Here is a 16287-nt window from a genome sequence, read left to right as displayed (position 1 = left end):
TTGGGCACTTTAAGATTCCCCTCGAATGCTAAGGCAAAAATGTCAGCTAGAAGACTCTCTAACAGAGAATGCCAGACGATGAAAAGAAGGCTGAAGAAAGGAAACCAATGCTATAAGTACGTGCAGATGCAACACCAAAAGATTCTACGTCATCTTCATACCTCTGTAAGTGACTTATAACCAATTTTTGTATACTGGAATATGATGATTCTATAGACTGGCCAAGCTTCTTTAGGCCCTGATTAAGAGAAAAAAATATAACATTTAGCAAACAAGTAAGATACTATATGCCATTCAAAAAAAATTAAGACTATGTTCATAGCCATTAAAGTACAAAGATAACCACACCTTTACTGTTAACTGGTTCATTAAGAGGGTCTGAAGTTCAGCACTAGAATGAAAAAGAAAGTATTTTTAGTCTTCTCTATTTAAAATCTGAATGCATCACTTAAAACATTTAATTTCAAAGTACAAATTTAAACAAAGATTTTAAACAAATAAAAAGAAATAGCCCAACAAAAATTAAGACTTTGTTGTATTCAGAGAAACAGACAAAAACAGGAAACGTTAAAGTCCACAAACAGACTGAAATAGACATGAGAATGTGCTATACACTAAAATGGTATTTCATGTCAGTAAGGAGAAGATGTACTACTCAGTAAGTTACACTGGGCAATTACTAGACACTTGGAAAAAAATAAGTTGTTATGTCTTTCATAGCATACAACCAAATAAATCATATCTGGAACATGTAAATGGAATAAAATCATAAACCACCAAAAAAAATCTCTAGATGAAAATAAAGATCTTTGACTGCTTACTATGTGAAAGATCTTTTTAAGAATAATGCTGAGGTAAATACAATAAAGGAAAAGAGTGATTTAGCTACATAAAAATTTTTAATTTTTTTATACATTTAAAAAGTACAGATATATGTATACATGGTACATACACATAAAATGATTACATTTACACAGGAAATAAATACGTGAATAAAAAAGCCTAGAAAGATATATACTATTCTTTGTTTTTTGTGCATCAGAATTTTCTATTTTTTTTTTACAATGAATATGAGTTACTTTGGAAATAAATTACTTTAAAAAGAGAAGGTAAAGCAAAAGTTTCTAATGTAAGTTTATTACCTTGCCTTCCCCCACAACAACAAGTCCATGAATTCATCTTGCACTGATGTGGTTGTGTTCTTTTCCTAGAGAAAGATGGATAAACTCATGATAAGTGTTTTTTAAATAAGCATTATTTATTCAAAATTATGGGAACATGACTCCCTTTCTTACCTTTAACCTTCTCTCAAATCCATATTTAAACTGTTTATCTGAATAGCTGCAGCTGCTGCTGCTAAGTCGCTTCAGTCGTGTCTGACTCTGTGCGACCCCATAGACGGCAGCCCGCCAGGCTCCCCCGTCCCTGGGATTCTCCAGGCAAGAATACTGGAGTGGGTTGCCATTTCCTTCTCCAATGCATGAAAGTGAAAAGTGAAAGTGAAGTCGCTCAGTCGTGTTCGACTCTTAGCGACCCCATGGACTGTAGCCTACCAGGCTCCTCCGTCCATGGGACTTCCCAGGCAAGAGTACTGGAGTGGGGTGCCACTGCCTTCTCCGATCTGAATAGCAGTTATGAGGAAACAGCCAGTCAGCTCTTCCAACACCTGTCCTTAATCGCCACATCCTATTAGCTCCACTTCACAATCCTGTCCCCACGTAAGTTTTTCCAATGGGAAGGACTATCATTATCTTTCTCTGAGACAAGAGTTTGAGGTTAGATCAAGCCATCTCAAAGAAATCAAGATCTGAGCCTTGAACAAATCAGACCGATTTTTCTCATGTCCCTCATGAAATGAGTAAGGACATCATACACTCTTTAACACCTTCCATGGGAAACTCCAGTTACATCACCTGGACAAACTTGGTAAGACGAGAATCCATCTGCATCAGTATTTCTTCCCAGGCTTCACACATACATGTCAGTGACAAATTTATATACTATTAGCAAAAAGAAAAAATATTAAAGTAGCAAAAAATACTTAAGTCAATATGCTAACCAAATAATACATGCTTCTTACTGCCAATTGTCTCAAAGAAACCCAGGATTTACTGTAAACCACTTTTAACTCTGAAAGTTAAGCCTGAGAAAGAAGAGACCATGGCTAACACTTGATAATCATTTAACAATCAAACATTCTCAAATTAAGTTTTTATCTGGTAAAATAGATATTTTTCAACTTTTTACATATACGATGTGTTTTATGTACATTAACTGTTAAAATGCTGATTGGTCAACTATTCGATCTTCAAACAGTATCCTTTTAAAAAGATACTGATCTCCAGAAATCTTTGACATGAAGTACATTAGTGACTGTGGCAGACTGAAGAAAGAAGGTCACCGTTCTTTGTAGCTCCTCTATCCGGATGTATAGCCGGTTTCTCCAGTCTGTCGATTTGGGCTGGCCGTGTGTCTCAGTGTGACAAAGAAGCACAAGTGTCACTGAGTCCAAGGCTCCAGAAGGCTTTGCAAGCTTCCACTTACATGCCTGACGTTCCCACTGTCCACACCACTTACCCAACAAGCCTGATCTAGCCTGTTGGGAAGTGGGGAGTGAGGATTTCAGATAAAGCCATCATGGCTGAGAGATACTTGGACCAGCCAGCTGACCACTGCTGTACGACCAAGACCAGCCTGAATAGCTGAACCTAGCCCAGAACAACAGAACCTTCAGCTGGGCCTGGCCCAAACAGTCAACCAACTAAAACACCAATCACCTGCTAACTGGGGGTACATTTATTATATCCAAAAACTATTAGAATGACTATTTTCCATAATACTTGATTTGCAAAGACACTTTTAAAATTACAAAATACCTTATTTATGAGAATGTTTAAAAAGATTTAAACGACTTTTTTCTTTTCTTTTGGAGATATAGAGATGGGTTGGAATAAATTTTCAATTAAATTTCTTTTTCTTGTTTCAGTGGATATTATAAGCTTATCTATCAGACTGGACACCTCTGCCATGTATAGTTGGCTTTAAAAAGTAAGATTTTCAAGTTTTTTATTTACACAACATTAGAAACTTATAGTAAACAGTCACATAAAACAAGCTATAAATAAATACCTGTAAAAGAGCTGAAATGTGAGTAAACTTTCTGGCCATTCGAGTTACTTCAGGTAAGAAAGAGTACAATAGATTGGTTTCAAGCTGTCAAATCAAAACACTAAAGTGAGTCACAAACAGATATATTTACTACTTTTAAAGAAGAGTCAAGGAATAACTATGTCTCAGAAAGACTACCTCAGAATTTTGCTCCTTTTCAGTATAACAAATTAGAAAATAACAGAATATAATTTTAGGATTCTCTCATCTGTAGCATCTATCTATGTACAGTTGACCCCCTCTAAGTTAGCAGTCCTCTCTACTTAGTTAGAATAAATGTAATAATCTAATTTATACCACTATTATGAGAGACTTTTAAAATGATCACAAATATCTAAAAAATTTTTAAGGAATTATAGCTACTAATAAATACAAGTTAACTACCTATTACAGAGGTACATGAATTATCACAATAAAGTTGTTATTAAAAACATGTTACAAATTCCACATAAAGAGCGAATTATTTTACTATAGCACCAAACACAATTCGGGAAATTGGATTTTCACAGAACCTTAAGATGAAGAGCAACCATGAACAACTGTTCTAGCAAATAGCAGAAAGTCAAGAGCTCTCTGCTGTTGTGAATACAATGAAACTATAAGGCCTCATTTGCGTCACATCCTGCATCTTTTCGTCCTACTTTGGTTTGAGAGTTCACACATACTTAGATTAAGTGGCTGGGTTATTCGAGATGAAATTTTCAGGAAGATTTTCTTGAAGGCAAAGCTACAATCTAAATACTCTGTAGGAGCCCCGTTTCCACAGTCTATGATACAAACAGCACACAATGAAAAGGTTTTCCCCGGCATTTAGTGGGCATCTCATACAGGAGGCAATGTGTTAGTTAAGAGCCCCGGCTCTGGAGCCAGACTGCCCAGCATCACCTTCAAGTCCTTACCAAGCAAGTGACAGTTGCTCTGCGTGCCATTTACTCAACTACAAAATGGGGATAGTAATAGTACCTATCTATTAGGTTACTGTGAGGATTCACATAAAATATACTGAATTACTCAGTACTGGGCACATATTACATAATTAATAAATATTAGCTTTTATTATAATAATAATTATATATAATATATATTATATTATATATTATATATTTATAATTATTTATATATAATTATAAAACAATTATATTTTATAATAATATTTTCTTGGGTCAAAATCCCAAGAAAACACTTGTTACAAACATGAACTGGTATAGGAACAAGTTAATATTGGTCATTAACAGACCATCGAAACACTGTTTTGATGAAAATTATGCTGAGCAATTGGAATAATAAGGTATTCACCAGTAACACTCTAAGATTTAGAAGCTCCAAGTCAATTTTTTGCTTTGTTTTTTAATGACCATTAGAATCCAGTGATATGGATAATAAAAATCAAACCTTTAAAAATATATATTTACTCTCTGCTGGTTCAAATACTCACCTGAAAATATGAAACTTCTGAAGCACCACTGGCAGAAACTTCTGTGACCACTGACAATGACTTCAAATCACTTGACAGACATAACGCAAGACAAGTACCGACAATCTGTAAAACAGTCAAATCCCCATTATATTTAGTGTTATTGCTGCACTGCATCTGCTTACAACACAGGAAGCGAAAATTCAGAGCTCTAAAAAGCAGTAACTCCTGCCACGTATGTGGCAGATGAAGGCATGCGTCCACTGAGTTGCAAGGACGCAGACACAGACCCTAACTACGCACCCGAGTGCTGGAGAACTAACACAGCCTGCAGAGCCGCAACATTTTCTGCCCTTTTAGGGAACTGCAAGAATAAGAAAAGGCATGGAGAAGACCAAGACTGAGCCTAAGATTGCTTCTAATGACTTTCATCACATTCCGATCACAAATGGCAGCTCTTAAATGCAAGGCTAGAAAAACATCAAATCATAATCAAGTGTACCATAGTAATCTTTTAGTTAAGAAAAAACTTTTTGACTAATTCTCCTAATTCTCTAACCTCTGATCTTTACAGACATCATATCACTATTTTATCTTAGTCAGAAAATTATCCTCTTAACATTTAAGGACGAGTAAATCCAAGAAATGAAACTGAGAAAAATAGTAATGTTTTATTCTTTTCCATAAATCAGTCAGTTGTTACAAAAATAGAGGCAAAAATAGAGAATCTTAAAGAAAAACTTACCCCAGTGACTCGAGCAATTTTGAACATTCCATAAGCATAAAGCTCAATAAAACCAGAGCTTCCTCCAAGGACAAGAATATTAAGCCTGATTAAAAATAATGCAACAAGCAAGCTGAGGACAACAGAGAGGACCGAGTTCTTACACCATGATACAAGTTGTTGCTGCCCTCGTATAATCTGCACACTCAAGCTCCCTAGCAGGGAGACCGAACCTCTAAACAAGTTCACCAAGTTTCAATTACATCAGGCTTATTCCTTTTTTCCCCCCAAAAGAACAACATAAATTTCATTCGGCCTACAAAAACCTCAGTTTACAGTAAAATAAGAATATATTATTTTAACAACTGTATTTATATACCCTCAATAACAAAATCATCTCTTTTCCAGTTAATATAAAATGCCATCAGTTTTATCATGGCCCTGATGCTAAACATATTATGTGGGCTTAAAGGACCTGAAGATTCAATTTAAATTTCAGAAACTCAAGCACTTCTATCCTCCTTTACTTTTTAAAAATGAAAGTATACCATAATATTAAACTTGACACAAATATCATACAATAAAAGTGAGTGAGTAATAGATATTGTCTGTTTATTGTTCAGAGGTATTTGCCAGCAATGAAATAAAATGACAAAGAAAATATCTTTGGAACTCTGGTCTAAAAACTGCCTCAAGTATCAAATTTAAGAAAATAAAACTTGCTATTTAAGATGTCTGCAAGATTTACCTGACATCTCCCAAAAGCTTAATAATTTCATCCGAATTTTCTTCACTAAAATATAAAAATAAATTGGGTTATCTTTCAACTATATGCTTCAAATAATAAAAGATTTATCTTACTTGAAAAAAAGAAAAGGTATACCTTACCTAAATATTTTTGAGGTGTTGCTATAACTAGAAAAAAAAAAAGATTAGGGTAAAAAACTCTCAATAGAAATACATTTTTTTAAAGCACATGAGAAAACTGTCAGTGTTAAAAGAAAGAAACCTGTAAGATTAATTTGAATGAGATTAAACACTGGTACTTACTTTTTCGGCAATGTAGGAAGTTTAGGTAAGAGAAGATTTGATTCATCCTCAGAATTATAAAAGGACGTTAGAACACTACAAAGGGGAAAATAAGACAAAGCAAAAATAAGTATTATTAAAACAAAGATTCTACTTCTCTTTCCATTAAAAATATTAATTTTTAAAGGCCCAATTTTACATATGACACATTACCAAATGAACATAGTGACTTTTACAGTGGTAAACTGTGCACAGCATTTAACAATCACACGCAAGAAACAGAAAAGTTGGAAATTCTTAATTTATCTTGAACTTTATTTCTGAAAGAAAAAAAAAATCAGCCTACCCACTTTATGTTAAGAGGAACAAATATTTATAAACAATTTTCTCAGCATATGAAATGCATCCATATGTATTTAGTATCAGTACCAGATATGGACTGAGAATTTGTGATTTCTTAACTCTCCTCTAAAAACCAACACTGAACATAGGAGTAGCAAGAGTAATTTTAAAGAACACTGAAGTTATTATAATGTAATGATGGGCTCTATGCCTTATGCACATTTGGAGACATAACAATCCAGTCGGTGTATATAAGATGACACCAAGTATTTTGAAACAGTTTTATGTGTCCTCGCATTTTTTTCAATCCTACCTCCAAATACAGATGGAAATGAATAAGGTGAAAAGCGGTGTCCTAAAAGACCCTGGAATCTCCATATAACATTTCTGAACTCTTAACAGAAAGCGTGTTAGGAATACACTTAGCAGGTAACTGGACTGGGACAGAAATTACATGGTATACTCTGCTCCTCTATAAATTCACATGACCTCTTGCAACCTTTATTATTTGATGACAGATTGATCCTTGTTTTATCTACAGTGAATTTTAAACCCCAGGCTAGACCTTATTATCCAATATTTTTACAAGCCCCTCCTGAGGAAATTTGTGAATTAATAATCAGGATTTATAAATTCATTTGATATTAACTTAAAACTTAATTAGAACAGAAAAGCTAACAGGAAGAAAATGATCTTATTTCCTCAAAAAAAAAAAAAAAAACTTTTATGTTCAGTATTCACTAAGCCTACTGACCCTTTAGGCTATCTTTACTGCAAACGTGGCAGAGTACTTAATTTCACAGACTAAGGCAAAACTATTTTCACAAAATAAGGAAACTATAGGGATCACAAAAATAAAAAGAACTCCTTCAGTATCAAAACAAAATGCTCGATTCAGCACTTTTCATATTCGAAGAATATTTACTCAGACACAGAAACACAAAGTTCCAGAATGAAATATATGGTGAAAAGAAAAACAGAACCTTAATTTGCTAATCAAAAATCTCAACTAATATTACTTGAAAGTATAAGTCATTGATATAAACTTTAAAAAATAACCAAAAAGAAAAATCTTGGCTATTCAGGCATTACTGCTCCAATAATAAAACAGATTTTTTCCCAGAAGAGAAAGAAATCTAGCAAATATCAAAAAAATTTCATCTTGATAAGCTTAAGACAAAAGGTTAAAAGCAAATACACATACTCAATACTCAGATGCGCCTAAGTTTCCACTTTTAAAAAATGAAAATTTCATGAATATCCTACTGGGACCACTGGGGTTTTTATCACTCTACCTGCTCTCAACAGTCACTTCCATCCAGTGCATACAAGAAACTGGGGCCTCCACAGAAAAAGAGTGCAAGCTTTCAGGTTTTTCTACATCACACAACACAATTTTCTTGGTATCAGCAAGGGCAAAGGCCAAAACTAAAACAAGAAGAAATAATCAGAATAAGTCAGTGTAATATTAAGAGAAAAATGGGTATTTCATTTCTTGCCCAATTTTACTATTTTATATATATCATAATCATAGAAATGCTTTAACCCTTAAATCCTTCCTTTAAATAAGTAAAACACTGAAAGGTATCTTTGCATAGAGTTATGCTGTTATCGACACTTATTTTCAAATGCTCAAACTTTTGTGAGCAACCTACTACTGTCTTGTGTACTGTTCTTAACATCTTACATATCAGAGCCTCTAGACTGGAACCTTGATGCCAAGTAGAAAACACAGAACAGACATCAACATATAAACAATAATATCGTATCACCAAGACATACTGGTCCCCACCTGAAAGTTAAAAAGTGATTCCATCTGCTTGGTTCTTGGGAAGGTTTTTTATTCCTCTTTTTAATTTCTAACCTTTATTGAACAGGGATATCAAATACTGATGGGTCTGAATGATCTAGTATCATTTCTCTACAGAAGTCCTTAATGTCTTCCTAACATATAAAACTGAAGACCGTCTAGACAGAAGGCTGTGTGTTTCACTGTATACCAATACATACAACTCTGTGAGATGAGAGGCAATCCAAGTCTCCTCTTCTTTAAAGCAATTTAAAGCAATCTTGAAATAATCATTATCAAGCTAAGCTCTATTTTACTGTTCAAAAACAGGAGACATTTTTTAATGATAAAAATATCACCTACTTAAATACATTTTCATACACACTGACTTTCATGATTTTTGAGATCCTCATGTTTTTAGACGAAGAGAGCAAGATCTCAAAATACTACTCACGAAAGTTCTCTAATTTTACACATACTTTTTTTTTTTCCAGTAGAAGAAACAAGAACTGAGCAAAATGAATATAGACCAAAATAGCTGTTATCTGTAGAGTGACAGGCTTTCAGGACATTTTTACAGACTTATATTTATCTAGGGAAAAAAGGAGGCAACAAGGAGGAATACATATCATTTTATAAAAACAATTTGTTTTTTTAAGGCACCAATGATACAGATGAATTGCAGCATTTTCCTGTGCTGACCAGACATGTACAGCAGCTCAAATAACTGTCAGTGTAACAACACATGGAAGAGGAGAGTTCAGTCCTCAGAGCAGCAGCATGGTAAGCTACACCACACAGGGCACCAACAGGAAAATCACATGGAAATTGAAGGAAGGGGGTCAAAGCTGACAGTCCTTCAGCTGAGGTAAACAACTGTGCAGAGAGAATATTTACGAACCACACATTTAATGCTAAAACACATTTTGGGGAGAAAAGGGCCATGATGGCTCTGAACTGACTATTGAGTGGCAAATGAAGCTCTGGACAAACAGTGCAGAACAAGACAGCAAAAGAACAAAACCAAAGTACCCTGTATATTCTCATAAAACTTCCTGTTAGACTTATCTTTGCCAAGAAGTCAGATTTCATTTTAGAGATATCTCTGCCATGAAACAAGATGGCAGAATCAATCTGAGTTCCATGAAAACACTATAAAGCATCTGAAAAAACAAAATTCCCAAATCAGTATTTAGAATTCTAGTACATTGTAAGAAAAATAAATTCTTTCGGTGAATAAGTTCTCTTTACAGAATACTCTTTCTGAAAAACAAAAACACATTTTTTACAATACTGTCATTACGTTTGCCATCTGGTCTCCAAGCCAGACAGGTCACTTCCTTTCCTGTATTTTCATTTGGTGGAAAACTCCAAACTCGATGAAAACTTGCAAGTCGATGAAGTAAAACCTAGGACAAAACAGACATAGTGGCAGATAATAAAAACATCCATTTCCAAAAATAAATATAAACCCCACTATAAATTTTAAAAAAAAATTGTACCAAGTATAATATTTAGCCATCAGAAAAAATTCAAAGTCAAGAGTGTCTGAATGAACTTAAGGTATTTTCAAAGAAATAGGTGAAACAAGGTCTAATTTAACCTTGTACTCTACACATTTTCCTAACTTTTATGTCAACAAGAGACTTATGTTTTAGAAAGGAATACAGCTTCCCAGACAGCTCAGCGGTAAAGAATCTACCTGCCAAGCAGAAGACTCAGGTACGATGCCCTGGGTGGGGAAGATCCCCTAGAGAAGGCAATGGCAACCCACTCCAGTATTCTTGCCTGGAAAAGCCCATAGAGAGAGGAGCCTGGCAGGCTGCAGTCCATACGGGCACAGTCTGACACAACTGAAGAAACTTAGCACACATGCACACACTGGCTCATTCATGCCTTCCAACACTTCTCATCATCATTTTTGGTGATTTCAAGAGCAACAGTGTCCTGGCTTTCGGTTCTCAACTACCTCTTCTTCAATGACCACAGTTTCTACCTCACCTCAGTCATTCCCAGGGTCATGTCTGTTACACTGTCATTACCGACAACTACAAATGCTGCCATAAACTTCAGCTGCAAACTTCCCACTTTCCATCACTGTCTGTATCTTTCCTGCTCATCCTGACTAATACCCAACTTGAATTCTGCAACCTCACCAAGACATACAATCCAATGAGTCTACCACCGATTCTCTGTCCCTCACCCCACACATGACCTCACTTCCCTACTTAATCAGGTTAGAATCCAAAGTTCATCATTACAATCACTTCTCCTGTACATAATTTCAACTCCCTTGCATCTCTTGCTTTTTGTCACCCTTTGGCACAACAACTCTGGTTAAAGCCAACTACACCTGCACCCATGCAGCTGAACAGAAGACACAACCATGCTCACTAGTTTCACTACAGAACCACTAAGCTCATGTGCCTTTTAATACTGAAGAACAATCCTATTAGATCCACTAGTCCACTCGCCTTGTCAGCTTCTTCAAAGTTCTCTTCCCTCCTCAAAATTCCAATATTTTCGTCTCCATCCTCATTCCTAAACAGTGCCCTTTCTTCTTCACTAAGAAAATGGAAGCAACAAGTGCCCACAATTACACCTACTCATCTGGTCACACTGATGCTCCTATTTTTTCCCTTCCCTCCTACAGTTGTGGCTGAAGGAACTGCACTCCTCTCAGAGCCATGAGAGAATTCCAGAACACTCTGGATGCAGAGGGAGACTAGATTTCATAGAGGGCTTTGGGGAAGCAGACATCAATACCCTGGCGACAAAGCCATGATAATCAACACAGCCTTCCAGGCTGCTACGTTTCCCTGACTGCTGAGTTCCCTTTTCCAACTAGTTTCCAAGCCTGGCTGAAGACAACTCCCACCTGGCCAAGTAACTATCAGGACACCTGCCAAAAGGCCAAAGGAGTAAAGACACAAAGGTGAAGGTTTCCTTACAAAATGTCTGCCAAGTAATTAAAAACTTTCAGCAGAAAGTTACAACTGGGTTACACTTGATGAAGTGTAATATAAGGTGAACCAGAAATGGCAACCCACTCCAGTACTCTTGCCTGGAGAATCCCAGGGGTGGGGGAGCCTGGTTGGCTTCCATCTATGGGATCGCACAGAGTCGGACACAACTGAAGCGACTTAGCAGCAGCAGCAGCAGCAGAAATAGTGACAACACTCAGGCACATTCCACCAGGAATCAGTGAATCAGGCACATTCCATCAGGTGAAGCATCACTCTTGTTTCAATTTAAAGGTATTTTTAATGGGAGACGGCTAACCAACCAACACTGTGAATGTTGGACAACAGAATAAAGATTCTTAAACATCCTCTCTGGCAGCTACAAACATGCATATTCACAGCTCGTGTCTGACAACTCACCTTTCTTCTGCCTGAACTGTATAAGTAAACGAAGGGCGGAATCTGTGGACCCTCTACTATGTCAACTCATAAGTGATACACGAGCCTTTAAAAGCCCCATTTAACAAATAACTATGAGAGTCTCGGGGATGCAGGACCGTGTGATTGTCAAGCTGTGTGAAAACTTGGCCACAGAATGCGGGAAATGGGTGTACGAAAGACCTTTCCTGTGCGTGGTCGCTTATATTCACTTAGACTATGCAGCAAGACTGCAGAGAGGGGCAGGGTAGACAGGTGGCCCGGGCTCGGTGTCCTCGTGGCTGCGCGCCGGCTCACTCACCTCGCCCGCGGTGTTGGCCAAAGCAATGAGATCCCGCTTGGGTGACCAGACCAGGAAGATGATCTCCTGCGGCAACTGCTTCTCTCCCACCACCCGGAAGGATGGGAAACAGGTCGGGAAACGCAACATGGGGACGGCCCTGCAATGACTTCCCTAGTCGGAGGCTGGCTGGGGACCCCGCGGCCGCTCTGCCAGAGCCCGGCGCCGCTCCTGCCCCGGACCCTTCCAGCAGAGCACCAAAGGCGGCAGTACCAGCGAGGTGCCCCACCGCAGCCAACGCCGCCGGGGCGGTCTCCGCCTCCCGCTTTCCCTGCCCGCGCCGGCAGCGCTGCCGCCGCAGCCGCCGCGCGCTTTCCGGCACTTCCGGTGCCCGAACTTCCTCGCGAGAGCACGGAGGCGAGGTTTCGATCACCCACAGTCCTTTTGACAGTCTCCAAACCGGTGGTCCTCAGTCCTGCTTGCTCACTAGAGAGGTTTTTTGTTTGTTTCTTTTGCTTTAAACACCGTGCCCAGGCAGCACGCCAGACTGATGAAAAGCGCTTCCCTGGTGGCTCAGACGGTAAAGAATCCGCCTGCAATGCGGGAGACCTGGGTTCGATCCCTTGGTTGGGAAGATCCCCTGGAGGAAGGCAAGCAACCTACTCCAGTATTCTTGCTGGGAAACTCCATGGACAGAGGAGCCTGACGGGCTACGCAAAGAGTCGGAAACGCCTGAGCGACTAAGCACAGCACAGCACAGTACGGAATGGGACCCAGGATTTATGGAACACTCAAGAGTGCTGCCAATTTGCAGCCTACGTAGGAGAGCTCTGCTTTAGAATCTCCGACATTGGCAAATACCCTGATTCTTTATTCCCATTTAAGCTTCATAACTACTGATATTAGTAGCCGCATTGTAATAAATGAGGACTGTGGGCTCAGTCAGGATTTGTCTCATAGCTATTGGAGCGTCTACTATACGAAGGAATCTGGGCTCCACAAGTGCAGGGGACATGGGCTCAGCCTGGCCGGATGTGTGAATCAGAGTCCATCTGATGCCTCTTGTTACACATCTAAATGTGTTAACTTGTTCAAAAGTTCCCATAAGTTATGGGCCAGGTTAAAAGAATGTGACTATCATCATCCTGTGATTCTCCATCTTAAAGTCCATGGTAGAAAGCCATCTACCTTTCACTTCGTTTGACTTGCTCAAACAAGAAATGTGGGAAGATCTTCAACTCTAAATAAGCCCTTATCTTCCCGCCATCTATCTGGATCTAGCCCCTGGGAAAAGGTGACAAAAGTAGACTAATTCATTCAGCAACAAATATTTCAGGCACTATTTTGTGTCAGGCGGTTTGTAACTCATGATGTTTACTCTGCTCCCTTTCAGAGATGGGTCTTTTACCTTGCTTTTTCTGCAAACTATTAAGCATGGTCCCCAGATTTGTCCAGAGGCAGTATTCCAAGGTGAGAATGGACTTGCTTTTGTTATTAATGAAATGCATTTCCGGGTATTATATAATGTTCTGGAGTGTTGTATAGTTAGCACAACCAATGCCACCTTGAGCATGTACAGTTCCACCTGTCCTTCCACTGCCCTACCCAGGACTGTACTGTGTGGTAAATCACTTCTCTGTCATCAAGAGCTTTGCAGTTAATAGTTTAATAATTATTAGGACCAGGTGGCCTTTATGCTCTGTTAGTCCCCAAACAATGATGAAAACCTTCCCTGACGTATTCCTGGCACCCACAAGACTAGTGCTAAAGTCGCTTCAGTCACGTCTGACTCTACAACCTATGGACTGTGGCCTGCCAGGCTCCTCTGTCCATGGGATTCTCCAGGCAAGAATACTGTGAGTGGATTTTCATGCCTGCCTCCAGGGGATCTTCCTAATCCAGGGATCAAACCCCGGTATCGTGCATTGCAGGTGGATTCTTTATAGTCTGAGCCACTAGGGAAGCCCAAGACTAATTACCCATTCATAAATCTTGACTTCAGAATGCACTTCCTGTTTCTCTAGGTGAACTAATATAAAACCGTTGCAGTGGTCCTTTGGCGGTGCTGAGTGCAGTTGCAAATGCTTCCAGATCATTGTCTGCCTGACCCCCACCTTGTGAGTTACCTGGTAATAAACTGATCCATTGATAATATGGAGCTGGCTATCTGGTTTTCGGATCTCAAGATAACCTTCTCCATCCTCTAACACATGGCAATAGATAATCTAGATGGTGGGGTGCATTTAGCTAAATCCACTATCTACCTGCTTTACAATCTTATGAAAACTGAATGCCCACCTTCCTGAAACTTATCCTGAATATGGTCCCTCGTACCACACAGTAAAAGGATTGTGAATAAAGCTATACCCTCAGTGTTACAAGACAGAGGAGAGTAACTACCTACATATTATGAAACCTTCACAGAAGAGTATGAATTTCCTCCCAGATATGTATAACAACATAGGAAATATCTTAGGTGTGAAGTTCCAGATGTGGCCATTTGGAAATAAGAAAAAATTTGGTTATTAAGTACATTCATCAAATTGTTTACAATACTGAAAAATGGGAACAACTTAGCTGCCCAACCACGGGAGACTGATTAAATACAATATGTCCATACTGAATAATACTGTCATTATGTGTATAAACTGATGTTCACAACATCTTTATGAGAGGATTACAAAACTATTTTTACAATTCCATTTTTAAAAAATTTAAAGTGTCTATAGCTATTTATACAGGAATCTTATTTTTGGAAGAAAATACACATAAGTTGTGACAGTGGTTATCTCTGGGTAGTAGAATCAGAGTTACTCTTCATTTTCTTTGACTCAGGTGGCTCATGTATTAAGTGTAAAGTTAACAGGCAGCAACTTTTATTTCCTTTTGTCTTCTTTAAATATGTAGAATGTTTAGACTGACTATCTCTAGTTTTCTCCCACTCCTCACCTCCACATTTGCAAGTGAAGAAATTGGCCCATCTAATTAGGGTTAGTTTCTTAAAGACGAATGGATGTCATAGTTATAGTCTGCAGGGGTACTAAGCCGTGCAATAGTTTGAGAATAGTTTGACTGTCCAGCTAAAAGGATAAAATTTACTCCTTGAATCTCTGAGATCTGCTTGCTCAGTTTTGATGCTTTCCCTCCCCCTCAATCTTACAGAGTTAACATTTATACTAAGTCTCTTGAAATCAAATTTAGAGATCTTATCGTCACTTTATCAATGACCTTCTAGCTGACCCTCAAGTAATTTAACCCATGTCCTAATTTCCAATTAAAACCACATCAAATAAGTCAAATTAGATTTTTCCTTTGCATTTTTTTTAAAGCTTTTCTTTCTTGGCAGCTCTAAGAGTATTAGCGTCTTACTATTAGGCAGCACAGTTGGGTCTGGAGGCATGAATGACCATTTCCATTCACCTGACCCAACTCTGATTTATGAGGAGCTTCTACTGGGTGAGTGAACAACAGTGTTAGCTTGGGTGCTAACTTCCAGTTAACCGTGTTAGCTTCCCAGGCTTGTGGAAGAAGGAAGGTGGCCATGGGTCCTGCTGCTGGCTGTCTCTGATATCACCATGTGCAAGACACAGCTCTGGGAGCCAGGGAAGGCACACCATGAAGTCCCGGCCCCAAGCAGCTTCTAAGCTACAGAGGGGAAACAAGCACAGAGAGTCGTTCTAATGCAGGGCATGATTTAAGTGCCTGAAAACAAGTCGAAGACACACAAACACACACCTGTTTTTATTTTACTGGCAAAAGATGACTGTTTCACTGGAGACAGCAAAGAGGACATCGTGAAGGAGGTGGCATCAGACCACAACCTTTTGTAGGCTGTGATTTTATGTTTAAGTCAAAGGCACACGATGTTTTATTGTACTTCACAGATATTGTCTCTTTACAATTGAAGATTTGTGGCATCCCTTTGTTATAAGATGATGGTTAGCATTTTTTAGTAATAAAGTGTTGTGTGTTAGTTGCTAAGTCATGTCCAACTCTTTGTGACCCCGTGGACTGCAGCCCGCCAGGCTCCTGCATCCATGGAATTCTCCAAGCAAGAATACTGAAGTGGGTTGCCATCCCCTCTCTCCAGGGGATCTTCCTGACCCAGGGATCAGACCCAGGTCTCCTGCATCGCAAGCA

At 38.5% G+C, this 16287-nt stretch overlaps 1 protein-coding gene across 2 annotated transcripts in view; it reads right to left on the bottom strand.

The window, feature by feature from the left end:
* Window positions 1-12324, bottom strand: part of ANAPC4 (anaphase promoting complex subunit 4) — a 34262-nt gene extending 21938 nt beyond the window's left edge. For both annotated transcript variants that reach the window (XM_068974928.1, XM_068974927.1), the window contains exons 1-13: window positions 12169-12324; window positions 9770-9875; window positions 7973-8105; window positions 6357-6431; window positions 6195-6221; window positions 6055-6099; window positions 5328-5412; window positions 4604-4708; window positions 3130-3213; window positions 1914-2000; window positions 1143-1207; window positions 349-391; window positions 162-238 (exon numbers count right to left, since the gene is read on the bottom strand). In XM_068974928.1, coding sequence (XP_068831029.1) covers window positions 162-238; window positions 349-391; window positions 1143-1207; window positions 1914-2000; window positions 3130-3213; window positions 4604-4708; window positions 5328-5412; window positions 6055-6099; window positions 6195-6221; window positions 6357-6431; window positions 7973-8105; window positions 9770-9875; window positions 12169-12297 — 1061 coding nt within the window. In that variant the 5' untranslated portion in view covers window positions 12298-12324. The remainder of the gene's footprint in view (window positions 1-161; window positions 239-348; window positions 392-1142; window positions 1208-1913; window positions 2001-3129; window positions 3214-4603; window positions 4709-5327; window positions 5413-6054; window positions 6100-6194; window positions 6222-6356; window positions 6432-7972; window positions 8106-9769; window positions 9876-12168) is intronic.
* Between the last annotated feature and the right edge of the window lie 3963 nt (window positions 12325-16287).

This window comes from Capricornis sumatraensis, chromosome 7, assembly GCF_032405125.1.
Source record: "Capricornis sumatraensis isolate serow.1 chromosome 7, serow.2, whole genome shotgun sequence".
Lineage (NCBI taxonomy): Eukaryota > Metazoa > Chordata > Mammalia > Artiodactyla > Bovidae > Capricornis > Capricornis sumatraensis.
The sequence above is the reverse complement of the archived record's forward strand: the minus strand, read 5'-3'. Positions and strand labels throughout refer to the sequence as shown.